The sequence below is a fragment of the Gadus morhua genome, chromosome 2, assembly GCF_902167405.1.
Source record: "Gadus morhua chromosome 2, gadMor3.0, whole genome shotgun sequence".
Lineage (NCBI taxonomy): Eukaryota > Metazoa > Chordata > Actinopteri > Gadiformes > Gadidae > Gadus > Gadus morhua.
The window spans coordinates 8549195-8564689 of NC_044049.1; the positions used below are offsets into that span (position 1 = coordinate 8549195).

Below are 15495 nucleotides of genomic sequence, written 5' to 3' on the forward strand. Positions count from 1 at the left end.
CTCTTTTTTAGACAACTCTCCTTCTCGGGGGCGCCTCGCCTCCACCCTGGCGGACGGCGGTGACCCAGACAACGGCAGCACCATTAATCAGTCTGTCGCCATGGCGATCGCCGGTTCCCCGTTGCCGCACGCCAAGACGAACGCCTTCGCCCTGCCAACGGCGGTGAGTAATAACGGGAGAGGCCTGTGGGCGTGCGTGTGTGTGTGTGTGTGTGTGTGTGTGTGTGTGTGTGTGTGTGTGTGTGTGTGTGAGAGAATGTCCCTGGACTTATATATATATAACCAAACAAGTCATTATAGCAGGGGAGAGGTTTGTGGTTGTGTCAGTGCATGTATCATGTATGTCACTCAAAACGGGCCGCTCCTACAAATGGCCTTTTTTTCGACCCTCCCATCTCTCATTTCAAAGTTCAACGTAGTGTTGTTTAACGTTGAACACCGTTGTTTGTTGTGATTTGAGTGGGACTGTACACACTCGACACAATATCCGTTTTGTAAGGCGACGTTTCCTTTATATCTTTGACACCTCCAGCCTATAATTATCACGATCTGTTAGTACCGATCTTTATTCTAGATGGCAACAGTTGTGTATGAGATACCGACTTTCTACAAAAGATTGACGGCCTACTTTAGTTATCCGACAGGGAAACAACATCAGACCCTAACGTCTCCAAAACACGGGCGTGCTAAAGAAGGCTTCAAATTCACATCGAGACACACCCACTCATCGTAATCCCCCTAATCCACCAACTGCCATTCGCTTCACTATTTTTACACTTGTTACACAAGTGAACCTCAATTATAATCTAATCTTTTGAATGCATAGGATATTCGGGTGAAAGGACTGAGCATGAGCTCATCTTCAGTAGGCTAGGCCCGTTTGAGGTCCAGGATTGAAACCATCAGTTTTTTTTGACTGGCGTGACGCAGATATTTGGGACGTTTATGGTTAAGCGCCTGAGTAATATGACCTTTATTTTGTGTTTCTCTGTTAAAAATACTAAACAAATCGTGGGGGTGGTATAGTGTACATCCTTTCACAAAAGGTGAAAGTGAAAACAATGAATTTATTCAATCATTGCTTGATGGCATTAAATCAGATAAAGTAAAAAGAACGAAATAGAAATAAAACCCTAACCACACATAACTCCGGGGAATAGCGTACTTTCTCACTCCCGACCAGAAATCAAAGACAAGGAGGTTAGGTGAGTGTTCCGGGTCCTTTGCTACTGCCCTGACGAATCCTACAACAAAATAATGTGATTACCCATCACCAGCTATCAATGCTAAACACAAGTATCAGAATAAGAAGGTAACAAAGAATGATCCCATACGGGAATGAGTGCTTAACAACAACTGGTAAGGCAAAAGTATAACGACACAAAGAACGCAAAGCTGCCTTGCGACTGCCCAGTGCGGAAGCGGGCTAATGCAAAGCAGGGTGAACAAACAAATTGACTGTAAATCACCCAGGAGAGGGTCACCTGAATGACTAACTGTAGGGCTTATTGCCATGGAGGGGTTTGGTTAACCTGTGGTAAACAGGGTAGCAGTGGCTCTGATGCGTGTGTCTCCCCTGTCCCGACCACCCCCACCACCACCACCACCACCACCACCACCACCAGGCCGGGCGCCAGTCCAGCTCCCTGTCGGCCGAGTGCAGCCGCACCCTGCTGGTGTGTTTCCTCTGGGTGCTGAAGAACGCCGACGCGGGCCTCCTGGAGCAGTGGGTGTCGGACCTGTCGGTGATGCAGATCAACCGGCTGCTGGACCTGCTGCACCTCTCAGTGTCCTGCTTCGAGTACAGGGTATGGACACACACTCACTCACTCACTGACTCTCTCACTCACTCACTCACTCTATCTCTATCTCTATCCTTATCACGCTCGCACTCACTCACTCACACACAATCTCTCACTCAAACACTCACTCACTCACACACTCACACACACACACAATATCTCACTCACTCACTCACTCGCCACTCACTCGCTCACCTCGTACTCACTCACAGCAGGCCTGGTTTATTATTACCACAGCAACGCTGTTCTCCCTAGCCATCCATCGTGAATCAAAACAGGGCGGGGCCGTGCAGGAGAATGCGTCAGGCCCCTCTCACACACATGTTGCACATTACCGCTGGATGCCAAACAGCCGGCCGGGGTCCTCCTCTCCCCGTTTCGCCGGCGTGATATCATGCGAGGAACGTCGCACAAAAGCTGAGAGATCCCTGATGGATCATCGGATATGAAGGCTTCAAAGGGTGTGGTTTTGTTTTGGTGTCGCACGCCGCTGGTCTGTTCAGAGGAGTGATCAGTTCATGCTGCCGGTGGCTGGAAGACGCACTCTTTATTGATTGAACGCAGCTGGGTGCTGAGTTTGGTTTGTAGCTGTGGTTTTGCTCACTCGGGTTCGTGTCAGTATTTGTGTATCGCAAGATCGATTGCCACCGCTTGACGTTTCACTGCTGAACACGAAGTTTGGATTAGGTTGTCAGCGTGCCCTTGCAATATGTGTCGTTATCGTTCAAATACAAATAAATAAAAGACCACAAAAGATTAATATATAGAAAACGTGTCTATATACACAAGCTTTGACTGGCAATGGCCAGACACCTAAAATCCTTAACCCTGACGTGTGTGTGTGTGTGTGTGTGTGTGTGTGTGTGTGTGTGTGTGTGTGTGTGTGTGTGTGTGTGTGTGTGTGTGTGTGTGTGTGTGTGTGTGTGTGTGTGTGTGTGTGTGTGTGTCCGTCCCAGGGTAAGAAGGCCCTGGAGAGGATCAACAGCCTGACCTTCAAGAAGTCCCAGGACATGAAGGCCCGTCTGGAGGAGGCCATCCTGGGCACCATCGGGGCCCGCCAGGAGATGGTGCGACGCTGCAGAGGTAACGCACTCACACTTGTGCCTGTACACACACACTCACACTTCTGCCTGCAAACACCACACTTCTGCCTGTACATACACACTAACACAACCTGTACACACGCGTGCACACGCGCGCACACAATCGTGAGTGCTCGCTCGCTCACGTACTCACTCACGGTTGGTGAGGTTGCTTGTTCAGTAAGGGAATTCATGTATCCATGTTTGTATTTTCCAGAGAGAAGCCCTTACGGCAGTCAGGAAAACGTGCGCTGGAGGAAGAACGTCACGCACTGGAGACAGAACGCAGACCGAGTCGATAAGTACGTTCCTTTGTGAGCTCCTATCGCTGAAGTCTTCTTCCTCAGGGCGGTACATCACTCCTTCTTATATCACTAACTTTTCTTTCATTTTAGTGAAGGGTTGATGATAGTAATATATTTCTTGTTTGTCCATCATTGGCCTTTTAACGTAATGTCAGGGGCAGGATTGTCCATTTGGTTTGGATAAGATGATCTCCTGACTCCAAATTAACTCAGTGTGATTGTAAACCAATCCCACTGTGTGAATATGCGTTCTGCCGTCTGCTGCTGCTTTACATAGTGGTATAGTAGAATGGCTCTGGGGGGGGCTGGGTGCGCGCTATACCAGGTGTGGCGTAACGAGGTCTCCCTGCAGGACCAAGGCCGAGGTGGAGCAGGAGTCGGTGGTGGACGGGAACCTGGCGACCGAAGCCTCTCTGGTCGTACTGGACACACTGGAGATCGTCGTCAAGGTAACCCAAAACATGTGAACCCAACGGGGAACGGGTGGATCCGGTGAACTGATGCTTGTCTGAATGACCATGTGTGAGACCGTGTCATCTGTGTGTTGAGTGTCGTCAACATCCTAGCATCCCTGGAGTATAATGTCATTGGATTCCCTTGTGCGCATTGGTATACATTAATTTATTTAGTATTTAAGCGTTTTTCTTCCTTATTTGTATTTTAATGTTGAATACAAGTTTTGTGACCAATAACATAAAATAGTAATTAATTGTGAGTGGTTGTTGTATTGTGGTTGTTGCAAACAATATGTGCTATTGTGTGTGTGTGTGTGTGTGTGTGTGTGTGTGTGTGTGTGTGTGTGTGTGTGTGTGTGTGTGTGTGTGTGTGTGTGTGTGTGTGTGTGTGTGTGTGTGTGTGTGTGGGGTCCAGACGGTGGTGGAGTCTGAGCTGAAGGAGAGCGTCCTGGGTGGCGTGCTAAGGGTCCTTCTCCACAGCATGGCGGGCAACCAGAGCGCCGTGTTCCTGCAGCACTGCTTCACCACCCAGCGGGCGCTCGTCTTCAAGGTCGGGCCTCTTCCCCCCCTTTCTAACCCTTGATGCTGTTATTCCTGCACAACTGTAGCCTTAGCGTGACGCACAGAACCACTCCAGCTGTCGGCTTGCTTGGTGTACTCGCATGAATATACGTGCATGTTACAAACAGATATTTTACAGGAATAGTCCATGCTTGTATTGGCTTACTTTTTCGGGTTTAGAGAGCATAGGAGAGGTGTCCTCCTTTGCATTCGCCATTCAGTGCAGCAGTTAGTATCCCATAGGAAGAGGCATTCAAAAATCTTCTTCTCTAACTCCTCATCTTAAATAGATTTCACAATCTTCAGTTGCGTGACCTCATTCGGCTTTCACGGATCGACAAATACACAATCCCACTCGAAAGCTGTAACTGATTTGATCACTAACGTCTCTGCACAAAATTCCAGAGTCACATACATATACAAGAACAGCAGTGAAATATTGAAAGTGGCAGTGCCTGCGGAGATTGTGCAATATTTAAATAAGCCGACAAATGGCATAAAACTATGAAATAAAATGACATCAAAACAATTATCCCTATATAGAATAACAAATCGAAAGGTTTCAAATTGAAATAATGTGCAAAACAATAAATAGAGGTATTCTTTACAGTAAATGAAAAAAACTAGCATGTGTGACTTGGCTGGGGGCCCTCATCAGTGTTTACACGCCTGATGGCCGAGGGTAAGAAACTAAACAAGCCATTCATCTGCTGACCGGTGAGCCTCGGTGTGTGTGTGTGTGTGTGTGTGTGTGTGTGGCTGACGTGCGTCCAGTTCCCGGAGATGCTGTTCGAGGAGGACACGGAGCTGTGTGCCGACCTGTGCTTGCGTCTCCTGCGGCACTGCAGCAGCAGCGTGGGCTCGGTGAGGAGCCACGCCTCCGCCTCCCTCTACCTCCTGATGAGGCAGAACTTTGAGATCGGCAACGTGAGTCCCTCCAACCGCCACACTGCTCGCGCGTGTGTGATAGTAGTTTCACCTTTAGGTGGTTTCTATTTTTTTTTTCTTTATTCCTTGTTATATTTGCGTTATAAGTTGATGATTTGTTTTGAGTTGATCGTATATTCCCTCTGTAAATGAATGAAAAATCGAATTGTTATACTTTTAAAGATGAATCTTGTTTGGCCTCTTGTGTATCCTATCCTGTTCTAAATGCACTGATTGCAGCTCCACACGTGAATGTATTGTAGGACCGTGGAAAACGTTTCATGTACAGAGTTGCGTCCGATAGCTAGACACGGACACAGGCCTCGGCTCACCAACGCTCCCCTGATTGACCTCCGTAACGCCAGGAGTAACGCCGCACGGTGAATCGTCCAGGGCCGTGCGTCACTGTCGCGGCCGGGTAACGCTCGTTTTCTTTGGGGCTGCAGAACTTTGCCCGGGTGAAGATGCAGGTGACCATGTCCCTGTCCTCGCTGGTCGGGACGTCCCAGAGCTTCAACGAGGACCACCTGCGGCGCTCCCTGAAGACCATCCTGACCTACGCCGAGGAGGACCTCGAGCTCAGGGACTCGCCCTTCCCGGAGCAGGTAGGAAGAGCCACCATGGGACCGGCCTGTGTGCGGACATACCTCCGGTAGAGGTGTCAGTAGTGTAGGTCTTTCGGTACTCGTCAGCGCTGGTGGATTTTGGCGATTCCGGATGCCCGGTTTCACACCACAGGACAACCATCCGAACAATTCTTGACATTTCAGTGATGTCATGTCGATGCATCTACGTTAACATTAGGTTTGTGCTAACGTCAACGGATTAAACAAAGCACAAAGGACGTTAAATGGCAGTTTATATGCAGGAAAAAACTTGCCATTTTTATTGGGTTGAGACAAGTTCAGCGAGATTGAGTTCAGCATTGCCACGACCAACAACATGTTGTCATTAGTTCAGTCAGTCAGTGAGTCCAACTTTCTGACTGCCTGATGTGAAAAAAATCCATGCCGACCTTTCTTGATATTTGATTATATAACGTAAATTTATCGACGTTAACATTAACACTTTGAGCTAACGTCAACCAAGTAAGGAATCCGGAGGAGGTTTTGGTGTTAAATGTAACTAAACCGCCGTTTATAAGCAAGAAAAATACAATTGAGTTTAGCTGGAACACAACCGTGCTATCATCATTACAGTGGGTCAGTGTGACACCGACTTTAGCCGGCAGCTGCAGCTGTAGAGAGCCGTTTAATCGCCGCTAGTGCTTTTGATGGTGATTGGTGTTGTGTTCTTGTGCCGTGACCTCAGGTCCAGGACCTGGTGTTCAACCTGCACATGATCCTGACCGACACGGTCAAGATGAAGGAGCACCAGCATGACCCGGAGATGCTCATTGACCTCATGTACAGGTACTCCCAGTGCCCTTGTACTCCCACGCACATGCACACACACGCATGCACACACATGTACACATGCACGAACATACACAGGCACACATACGCGCACAAGCGCACACACACGCAAGAACAAGCGCATGCACGAACGCACACATGCACACGTACACACGCACACATGTGCACACGCACACACACATACACACACTCCCTTGCATGAACAACACTGATAAACAACAGGACCACACGGGACACTTTATTTCTAATCTAAATAATATATAATTGAATATTATATAATTACATTAGGAACATATTTGTTCTTGTTTATGCGTATTCTAAGCTTTTACTTCATCTCTTTTTTTCGGGGGGGGGTGACAAATCACCTTCCTGTCATTCTGCTGGCACACCAAATTCAATAAACAACAATCAAACAACATGTCTCATCTTATGTAAGCAAAATCACCATTCCTCTCTCCTCGCGGTCCCTCCCCCGTCTCCCCCAGGATCGCCAAGGGCTACCAGAACTCTCCGGACCTGCGTCTGACGTGGCTCCAGAACATGGCCGGCAAGCACTCTGAGCGGGGCAACCACGCCGAGGCGGCCCACTGCCTGGTGCACAGCGCCGCCCTGGTGGCCGAGTACCTCAACATGCTGGAGGACTGCCGCTACCTCCCCATTGGCTGCGTCACCTTCCAGGTCAGCCTCCCCCCCCACCGCTGTGATTGGTTGGTTTGTGCTAGTCACATATGCGTGAGTGCGTTAGGCTGTCACACACAGGGGATTGACGTTTAGATTGATACGATGATAGTCTGAGAGCAGAGCAGCTTCAATCTGGGTGATAGGGGTGTTTAGCTTTTTTTCCGCTTTATATTTGTTTTGGCCAATCATGTCCCTGGAGGCGGGGATCTGTACAACATCGACGAGCAGAAACCTGGCCAGCACTAGTAAACGTTTCCCGATGGCAAGACAGGCTGAAAGCATTCTGAAAGGAAAGCAACATTCTTCTAAAAGGCATCTGTAAAGGTTTTTCTGATCCACACCGTGCAGTCTGACGACCGAAGAAATACACGTCTTCAGAACCCTCCTGAAAGCTGCCTTCCCTCGTGGCTGAATGAGTTCAATCTCCTGTAGAATAGCTCTGTAGCAAACGCAGGAAACAAGGTGCGTCCTCCCCAGAGGTTCTGCTACAACGGCATGGCGGGACTGCTACAGCAGAGATTAGGTTGAACCCCCCCACCCTTGCACCCTTGACTGGTCGTGGGTGTTGAGGGAGACCAGGCACATTTCTCCTGTTGATCTGCGTTGAGTAACGGCTCCAGCTGCCTCCAGAGGTGCTGCAGATGGCCGACTCCCTGCCCCCCGCCAGACCTCTCGCGCTTATTGTTATGACTCTGTACTTCACTGTGTGTTTCATTACTCTTTCTGACCCCCCCCCCGCCCGTTCCCTCCTCGCAGAACATTTCCTCCAACGTTCTGGAGGAGTCGGCGGTGTCGGATGACATCCTGTCCCCAGAGGAGGAGGGCATCTGCACGGGGAAGTACTTCAGCGAGTCGGGCCTTGTGGGCCTCCTGGAGCAGGCAGCTGCCTCCTTCAATATGGTACGCGTCTCGGATGAACCCCCCCCTAACCCCCCCCCCCTGCCTGCCCCCGGGACATGCTGGCCGCGTGCTGGCAGGGGTTTTACAGCTCCGGCCATCACGCTCGACGGAGCACTGGGTTATGAGGCCGGCCCAAAAGCTGAAGAGGGCCTATTGTCTATTGACCGCCCTTTCCTACCCTCTCTCCCCTCTCGCCCCCCTGCTCACCCCTCTCTCCCTCTCCACCATCCTCATTCCCTGGCTCCACGCCCCCCCCCCCCCCCCCCCCCCTCATCACCCTCCCCTTCTGTTTCTCCCCTTCTCCCCCTTGCTCTCTCCCCTCTCTCCCTCCTGCTCTCCACACGCTCTCCCCCCTGCTCTCTCCCCCTTTGATCTCTCCCCTCTCCCCTCTCTCCCTCCTGCCCTCCCCTTTCCCCCCCCCCACCCCCTCATTCCCTGGCCCTACTCTCTCCTCCTGCTGTCCCTCTCTCCCCCTTCTCCCCCCCTGCTCTCACCCCCTTGCTCTCCCCTCTCCCCCCTCCCTTCTCTCCCCCCCCCTCAGGCCGCCATGTACGAGGCCATCAACGAGGTCTACAAGATCCTGCTGCCCGTCCACGAGGCCAACAGGGACTTCAAGAAGCTGGCCGCGGTCCACGGCAAGCTGCAAGACGCCTTCAACAAGGTCTACAACCAGGTCGGTCCCCCTCTCCCCTACGGCGTAGGACTAACGCCACCTGGCTGCATCACCAGAACTTGTGTGTTTTACAATCACTCATCCCTTCTCTTCTCCGTTTCACCCCTTACAGAGCTCCGGATGGGAGGTATGACGTTCGTTGCTCGCCGTCTGTGGGGATGAATACATCATTGGATAAATTACTCCATGTTTCCTTGTGTGCTTGGTGTTGTAATCGTCTTTATTTCTCATCTCTCTCTTGGGTGGTTCCATCGCCTACTCGATGGGTGGAATGTTTCGCTGGTGAGTACGCTCGAGTTCCCTCACTCAAACAGAATCATAAATCTGCAGTTGTGAGGTTTGGCTTACACATGATAGTAGTCACAAGATGCTATTTTGCCAAGGGTCGGTTTGCTGCTCACTGGTTTCAGAAAGCAGCACATTGCTTAAACACGCATTGCTAATTTGCGCCCCAATTTGTGTTTTTTCTGCTGTTGCCGACATCAATGAGTCTCCAGTGGGTCTCTGACCATCAGTTCATCACACATCCTGATTTAATTAGGACATTTAATTAGATTGTCTCTGTGAAAGTGGTAGCTGTTCACATACATCAGTCAATATTAGGGCCCTACTCTCACACTCGGAAGCTGCTCACCTTGTTTCTTCTACTTCTCCTCTTCCTCTTCCTCCTCCTTGTCTCTCCAGGTCCACAGAGGATGTTTGGGACGTACTTCCGCGTGGGTTTCTACGGCTGCCGCTTCGGAGACCTGGACGAGCAGGAGTTTGTCTACAAGGAGCCGTCCATCACCAAGTTAGCGGAGATCTCTCACCGTCTTGAGGCAAGTTGTCGCACTGAAATAGGCTTCGGCGCAAGCGGGGCCGGCTCTTACGCTCACATAGCTCACATAAGCTAACGTATTGCAACAGAATAGGAGTACTTTGACGCTAACATATAGTACCACACTAGCTCTGATGCTAAGATAAGCTAACGTATCGCAATATAATAGGAGTGCTCTAACGCTAACATACAGTACCACACTAGCTCTGATGCTAACATAAGCTAGCGTGTCACAATAGAATAGGAGTGCCACTATGTTAATAAACATTATCACACTGGCTCTGAAACTAACAAAGCCTAGTATACCAAACATATCAAATTAATACAGGAGGGCTCTGAAGCTAGCCAACATATCACATCAATACAAGTATAGAAGCACACTAACAAAGACCTTTTTGGCTGAATAGTACTGCCCCATATTTTCTTATTTGGCGAACACAGCCAATGCTGCAGCTGTTTTGTCTATCTGACCCGCGCCATCTGATGATCACACAGTATTTTAATGATCAGTGGATGATTTGGTTTCTATGACCATAGGAGAGGGTTGTAAACGCTTGCTTTTGCATGCAGGAGTTTTACTGTGAACGTTTCGGGGATGACGTGGTGGAAATCATCAAGGACTCCAGCCCGGTGGACAAGAACAAACTGGATCCGAACAAGGTACAAGTACACTAACCCTCTGGGAAACGCTCGCAGATATTAAGGAAAACACCACGGCATGTTTCAGTTTTTAATTGAGTCACCGCTGACATGATGGATGGGGCAGCAGAAAGCAGGAGTATAGCGATGCCTAGCGATAAGCACGTTGTCGTTCCTTCAGTCAAATTTCTTCATCATTTGCAAGAAAAATGTAATAAATGTGACATGCCTTGTTTTGTATGACTGTCTAGCCACCTGAGTAAGTAGTCCATTTATTTGATTGAAGTTTTTAAACGTTGCACCAGCTGTCAGTCATCAAAGTGGGCGGTATAAGCCCCCTAGCACCTGACACCCGGTGTGTGTTTGTGTGTTTTCCCCCTACGTGCCCCCGTCCAGGCCTACCTGCAGATCACCTACGTGGAGCCCTTCTTCGACACGTACGAGCTGAAGGAGCGGATCACGTACTTCGACAAGAACTACAACCTGCGCACCTTCATGTACTGCACGCCGTTCACGCTGGACGGCCGCGCCCACGGCGACCTGCACGAGCAGTACAAGCGCAAGACCATCCTTACCATGCTGCACGCCTTCCCTTACGTCAAGACCCGCGTCAACGTGCTGCAGAAGGAGGAGGTACGAGGGGTGCTGCGATCGTGGAGGGGATGGTCATGTGAACGGGTGTCACTCTTTCTTTCGTTTTTTGTATATGTTGTATATCTTTCTCTGTTTCTTACTTGAGGTTTAGAGTTCATGGCTTTGCGTGCACCAATGTGCTCTTTGATGAGCGGGACAAGGGAATGTAGGGGTTAGGGGTGTATGACTGAAACCAGACCGAGGTTCGATCCCCTGATGTCTACAGTCTACCTGACGGCGTACCCGAGCCAGATGCTTTAATCCGCGTCTGCTCCTGACCTCTAACTGAACTCGTTGTCGCTATTACCCGGAACACCATCTCTAAAATAGGGTTAGGGTTATTCTCCAATCATCAGTTGGGAATTAGCTTTAATCCTCCTTGTATTTATTATTTTCCATCTAAGACCGACAATCAAAGAGATTCATAATGTTGTTTCTATATTGCCAAATCTACTGGTTAGTTCTACGTTCTGGCATATTCTAAGTCAATGGTTCATTAAATTTAAAGAAGCTGCTGCACTGACCCTCGTGGTTTTGCAGATCATCCTGGTTCCCATGGAGGTGGCCATCGAGGACATGCAGAAGAAGACCCAGGAGCTGGCCTTCGCCACGCACCAGGAGCCCTCCGACTCCAAGATGCTGCAGATGGTGCTGCAGGGCAGCGTGGGCACCACGGTGAACCAGGTGGGCCTCCGATCACGTTCCCCACCACCGCTGGCTTCAGGAGAGGTTCTCCATGACCTCCTGGAGCTATGAAGACAATAATGACTACAGTGGTGGGTAGGAAGGGGACCAGACATTCCTTGGAGTGTGCGTAACTTTCTCTCTTCTCCTTCCACTCTCTTTTACCTCCCCCGCTCATTCTCCCCCGGATTACCTCGACGTCTGTCTCTCTCTCTCTCTCTCTCTCTCTCTCTCTCTCTCTGTCTCTCTCTCTCTCTCTCTCTCTCTGTCTCTCTCTCTCTCTCTCTGTCTCTCTCTCTCTCTCTGTCTCTCTCTCTCTCTCTCTCTCTCTCTCTCTCTCTCTCTCTCTCTCTCTCTCTCTCTCTCTCGCTCTCGCTCTCTTCCCCCCCCCCCCAGGGTCCCTTGGAGGTGGCCCAGGTCTTCCTCTCTGACATCCCTGACGACCCCAAGCTGTTCCGCCACCACAACAAGCTGCGGCTGTGCTTCAAGGACTTCACTAAGAGGTGAGGACTGACAGCCAGCCGTCCCTCCCATCCACAACAAACAAACAAACAAACAAACAAACAAGCAAACAACCGCTCAGGAACAACACAGCATGGCAGGAGATGGGGAATAAACCCCACCTGAAAGTTTCCCCGTTGAGTGTCTCTTCCTCCTGCCACCCCCCCCCCCTCCCAGGTGTGAGGACGCCCTGCGGAAGAACAAGACCCTGATCGGGCCGGACCAGAAGGAGTACCACCGGGAGCTGGAGAGGAACTACAACAAGCTGAAGGAGGCGCTGGGCCCGCTCATCAACCGCAAGATCCCCCAGCTCTACCGGCCGCTGGCGGTGCAGGCCACGCAGATACAGCGGTACGGCCGCACGTCGAGTACACGCGCACGCACGTACACACGCACACATCCACGCACACGAGACTGCTCACACGCACACACTACACTCGAAGAATGCAGGGAATGACCTCAGACTTCTCCACATAATACAGCTCAGAATCACGGAAACACAATAGTAACGTGACACCAGACTCTAGTCTAAACCCACACACACGCACCCACACTCTTTAAGTCAAGCTCTGCGGTCATGCAGTATCCTGTGGGTATAGACTGTCCCCCATAAAAGCCACATGTTCCTTTAGTATTTTAGTTTTTTTACCAATTTACTCACTCATTCATTTTAAATAGCGATACATTATTGAAATCATGTCCTTTTAGGGGGAAAAGGCCTCATCTGCACTGCATGAATGAACAGTATATTTACTTGTAGGTTATAATATGTTAATAATTGTATCTTCAAAACAATCACAATGTTCTCAACCCTCATTACGTCAGTCCGACAGTGTTATGAATCCTCTTTCGGGGGATTCATCTCAATTCATCCATTGAGATGAATCGCCACTCTGCGTTGCGTGTACACACGTCCGATTTACCTCTCCAACGTGATGACAGTGTCAAGCACCCCACAGTCCTTCATGCCTTTTTGTTTTCCCTCCTGACAGGAACTCCTACAACAGGTCGAGCCTTCGAAGAGTGGACTGCTAAAGCACAGAGACACTCAGGCTTTAATCCTCCGTCGTGCCCTCAACCCCCTCCACCCTTCCTCTCTCTCCCTCCCTCACACACACACACACACACACACACACACACACACACACACACACACACACACACACACACACACACACACACACACACACACACACACACACACACACACACACACACACACACACACACACGGGGGGAGCCCACCAACTGTCACCAACACAGACACAACCATCCTGTCCCAGCAGCTCTAGCTTGTTAATTCCCCTCCCCCTCCCCTCATCTCTGCCGCCAGCAGTCACGGCATATTAGCCGGCCGACCCTGCACCCCTCCCTGCTCCGACTCACACACCACCACCACCGCCACAACCACCTCCTCTCCCTCCCCAGCTCTTCTCACTCCTACAGGGGGGGGGGGGGGGGGGAGAAAAAAACCGTCCGCCACCACTGTTTCAACTCCGACTTTATCCTCGCTGTTAACACATTTCGTAGAGAACCTCTCACGCCTCTCAACCTCCCCCCCCCCAACCACCATGCCCCCCACCCCCAGGGGGAAGCCACAGCTCCAGGAGTGGTCCCTCCACACACCGATGACCAAAACGCGCATCTTCCCTTCTCGCTGCGCTGCTGCTGTGTCCCAGGCTCACCGCCTACACTAATTTCAGGTCTCCTCAAATAGTCTCCGAGGAGCTGGCAGTGATTGCATGCTTCGGTCCCCGGGGATGAATTGTTTGCGTTTTGTTTTATTTTATTTTGAGGACATGACGCTGGCCTCCAGTAAGTCTCTCTGTCTTCTCTTCAATCTTTTTTTCTTTTTTGTTTCGCGGTCCGGTGAAATTATGTTTTGCTGTGAAGGAATACTGGGTCACACTGTGGAGCAGCGATCAGACTGTCTGCACTGTGTGGCCTCATTCAATGTCGTTGTTGTTGTTATTGTTTTGTTTTTCAAACGGGACCACCACCACTACTAGGGCGTGGGGAGGACCCCCCCCCCCCCCCCTCCCGGGGTTCGATCCTTGCGCCAAACATCTGACATTCCTTTCAATTTCCTTTTAAGTTAGGCTCTCCGACGATTTCAACCTCTGTTCAGGAGATTCTGTTACGCAAAGGTAAACTAGTGACCCGTCGACTCTGTACCCGATCTGAACATAGAACACTAGTCCGAGTTAAAGAGTCCCCTTTTTATTTCAAAGAGTCCCAAAGTGACTGACATGATATTTTAGTAAAAGGATATATGAAACACTATGAAATGGTCTTGTAATGCACTGACTGAGCTGGAGTAGTCACCCTTGGAGAAGCCTTGGCCCTAGCAGCCTGGGGCTCCCCCCACACCCTCGTCTGAAAGATTTTAACGTTGACCTGTAGAGCTTAAGATCACCCATATCTTTTAATGCTGGCTTCTTCCCCCCATGTTAATCTGTTGTTTTTAGAAAAAGTAAAAAAAGCGGTTAAAACTGGTTCCAGGGACACTGATGGATTCCATGTTGTAAGTTAGGGGAGGAAGATTTCTGATTATTATTTCTGTTTTTTATTTTGTATCCACTGGTTTTAGAACTACTGTATATGTATTACATTGCACTATTGTAAACAAACTGCAGCACCTACCACTGTAACTACTTGTTTGTCATTTCTGCTTTTGTAATTTTTCACAAAGTTGACCAAAATTTGTATTTTACCAAATCAGGATTTTTTTTATTTATTCAGTCATTTTTACTGCTTTCTATTAAACTTCTCTACTTTAGATAATGGCTCTTAATTGTTTTCATGGGGTTTCTCCTGCATCAACCTTATTGGATCATATTTGTGGGATTTTATTGGTTTACAGACCATATGCTGCCAATGTTTTAGGACACTAGAACATTAATCCAATTTAAGGATCAATTTGCATTAGCCTCCTGGTCCGCGCTGCTGTAAAGTCATTCCGACCCCGTCCAGGACTCTACTTCCCTCCTACCCCCCCAACAGTGTTTCATAAAAATCCCCCAAATTCCCATTGTGACGTAGACTACGCCTACTCGAATAGCGGTTTTCTTTATTTTTCTTCAACATTTATTGCAGAATTGTGGTTTTCAATATATAACGTTGCGTTATGTGTCTAGAAAAATAACTAAACTTTCTGGATGCTGTCCTACCACCCACACCCACACAGCATGTATGAACTGCTGGCATTAAGCATTACAACCATAAGTAAACTATCATACATTGAATTGGGTATGGCTGTCCCACCATGACGTCATGGTACGACTTCAATTCGGGGACAACGTTTTCTTGGAAATCATAATATTGCAATGTTAGAGAGGCGTTGCTCTTCAAAACATATCCGTGTCGAGTCGTAATTCTACATAGGCCAATATAACTCGTCGTGGGGCTGCTAACCCATAC

General features: G+C 49.4%; 1 protein-coding gene across 3 annotated transcripts in view; it reads left to right on the forward strand.

Annotated features, from left to right (window-relative positions):
• The window catches only part of dock6 (dedicator of cytokinesis 6), a 43444-nt gene extending 28588 nt beyond the window's left edge, over positions 1–14856 (forward strand). For all 3 annotated transcript variants that reach the window (XM_030380277.1, XM_030380286.1, XM_030380294.1), the window contains 20 exons: positions 12–163; positions 1626–1808; positions 2759–2885; positions 3102–3186; positions 3542–3638; positions 4060–4194; positions 4980–5132; positions 5579–5737; positions 6444–6544; positions 7033–7225; positions 7985–8128; positions 8670–8801; positions 8914–8928; positions 9494–9619; positions 10189–10278; positions 10654–10890; positions 11431–11574; positions 11971–12077; positions 12253–12426; positions 13068–14856. In XM_030380277.1, the coding sequence (XP_030236137.1) occupies positions 12–163; positions 1626–1808; positions 2759–2885; positions 3102–3186; positions 3542–3638; positions 4060–4194; positions 4980–5132; positions 5579–5737; positions 6444–6544; positions 7033–7225; positions 7985–8128; positions 8670–8801; positions 8914–8928; positions 9494–9619; positions 10189–10278; positions 10654–10890; positions 11431–11574; positions 11971–12077; positions 12253–12426; positions 13068–13110 (2597 nt within the window). In that variant the 3' untranslated portion in view covers positions 13111–14856. The remainder of the gene's footprint in view (positions 1–11; positions 164–1625; positions 1809–2758; positions 2886–3101; positions 3187–3541; positions 3639–4059; positions 4195–4979; positions 5133–5578; positions 5738–6443; positions 6545–7032; positions 7226–7984; positions 8129–8669; positions 8802–8913; positions 8929–9493; positions 9620–10188; positions 10279–10653; positions 10891–11430; positions 11575–11970; positions 12078–12252; positions 12427–13067) is intronic.
• The last annotated feature ends 639 nt before the right edge of the window (positions 14857–15495 follow it).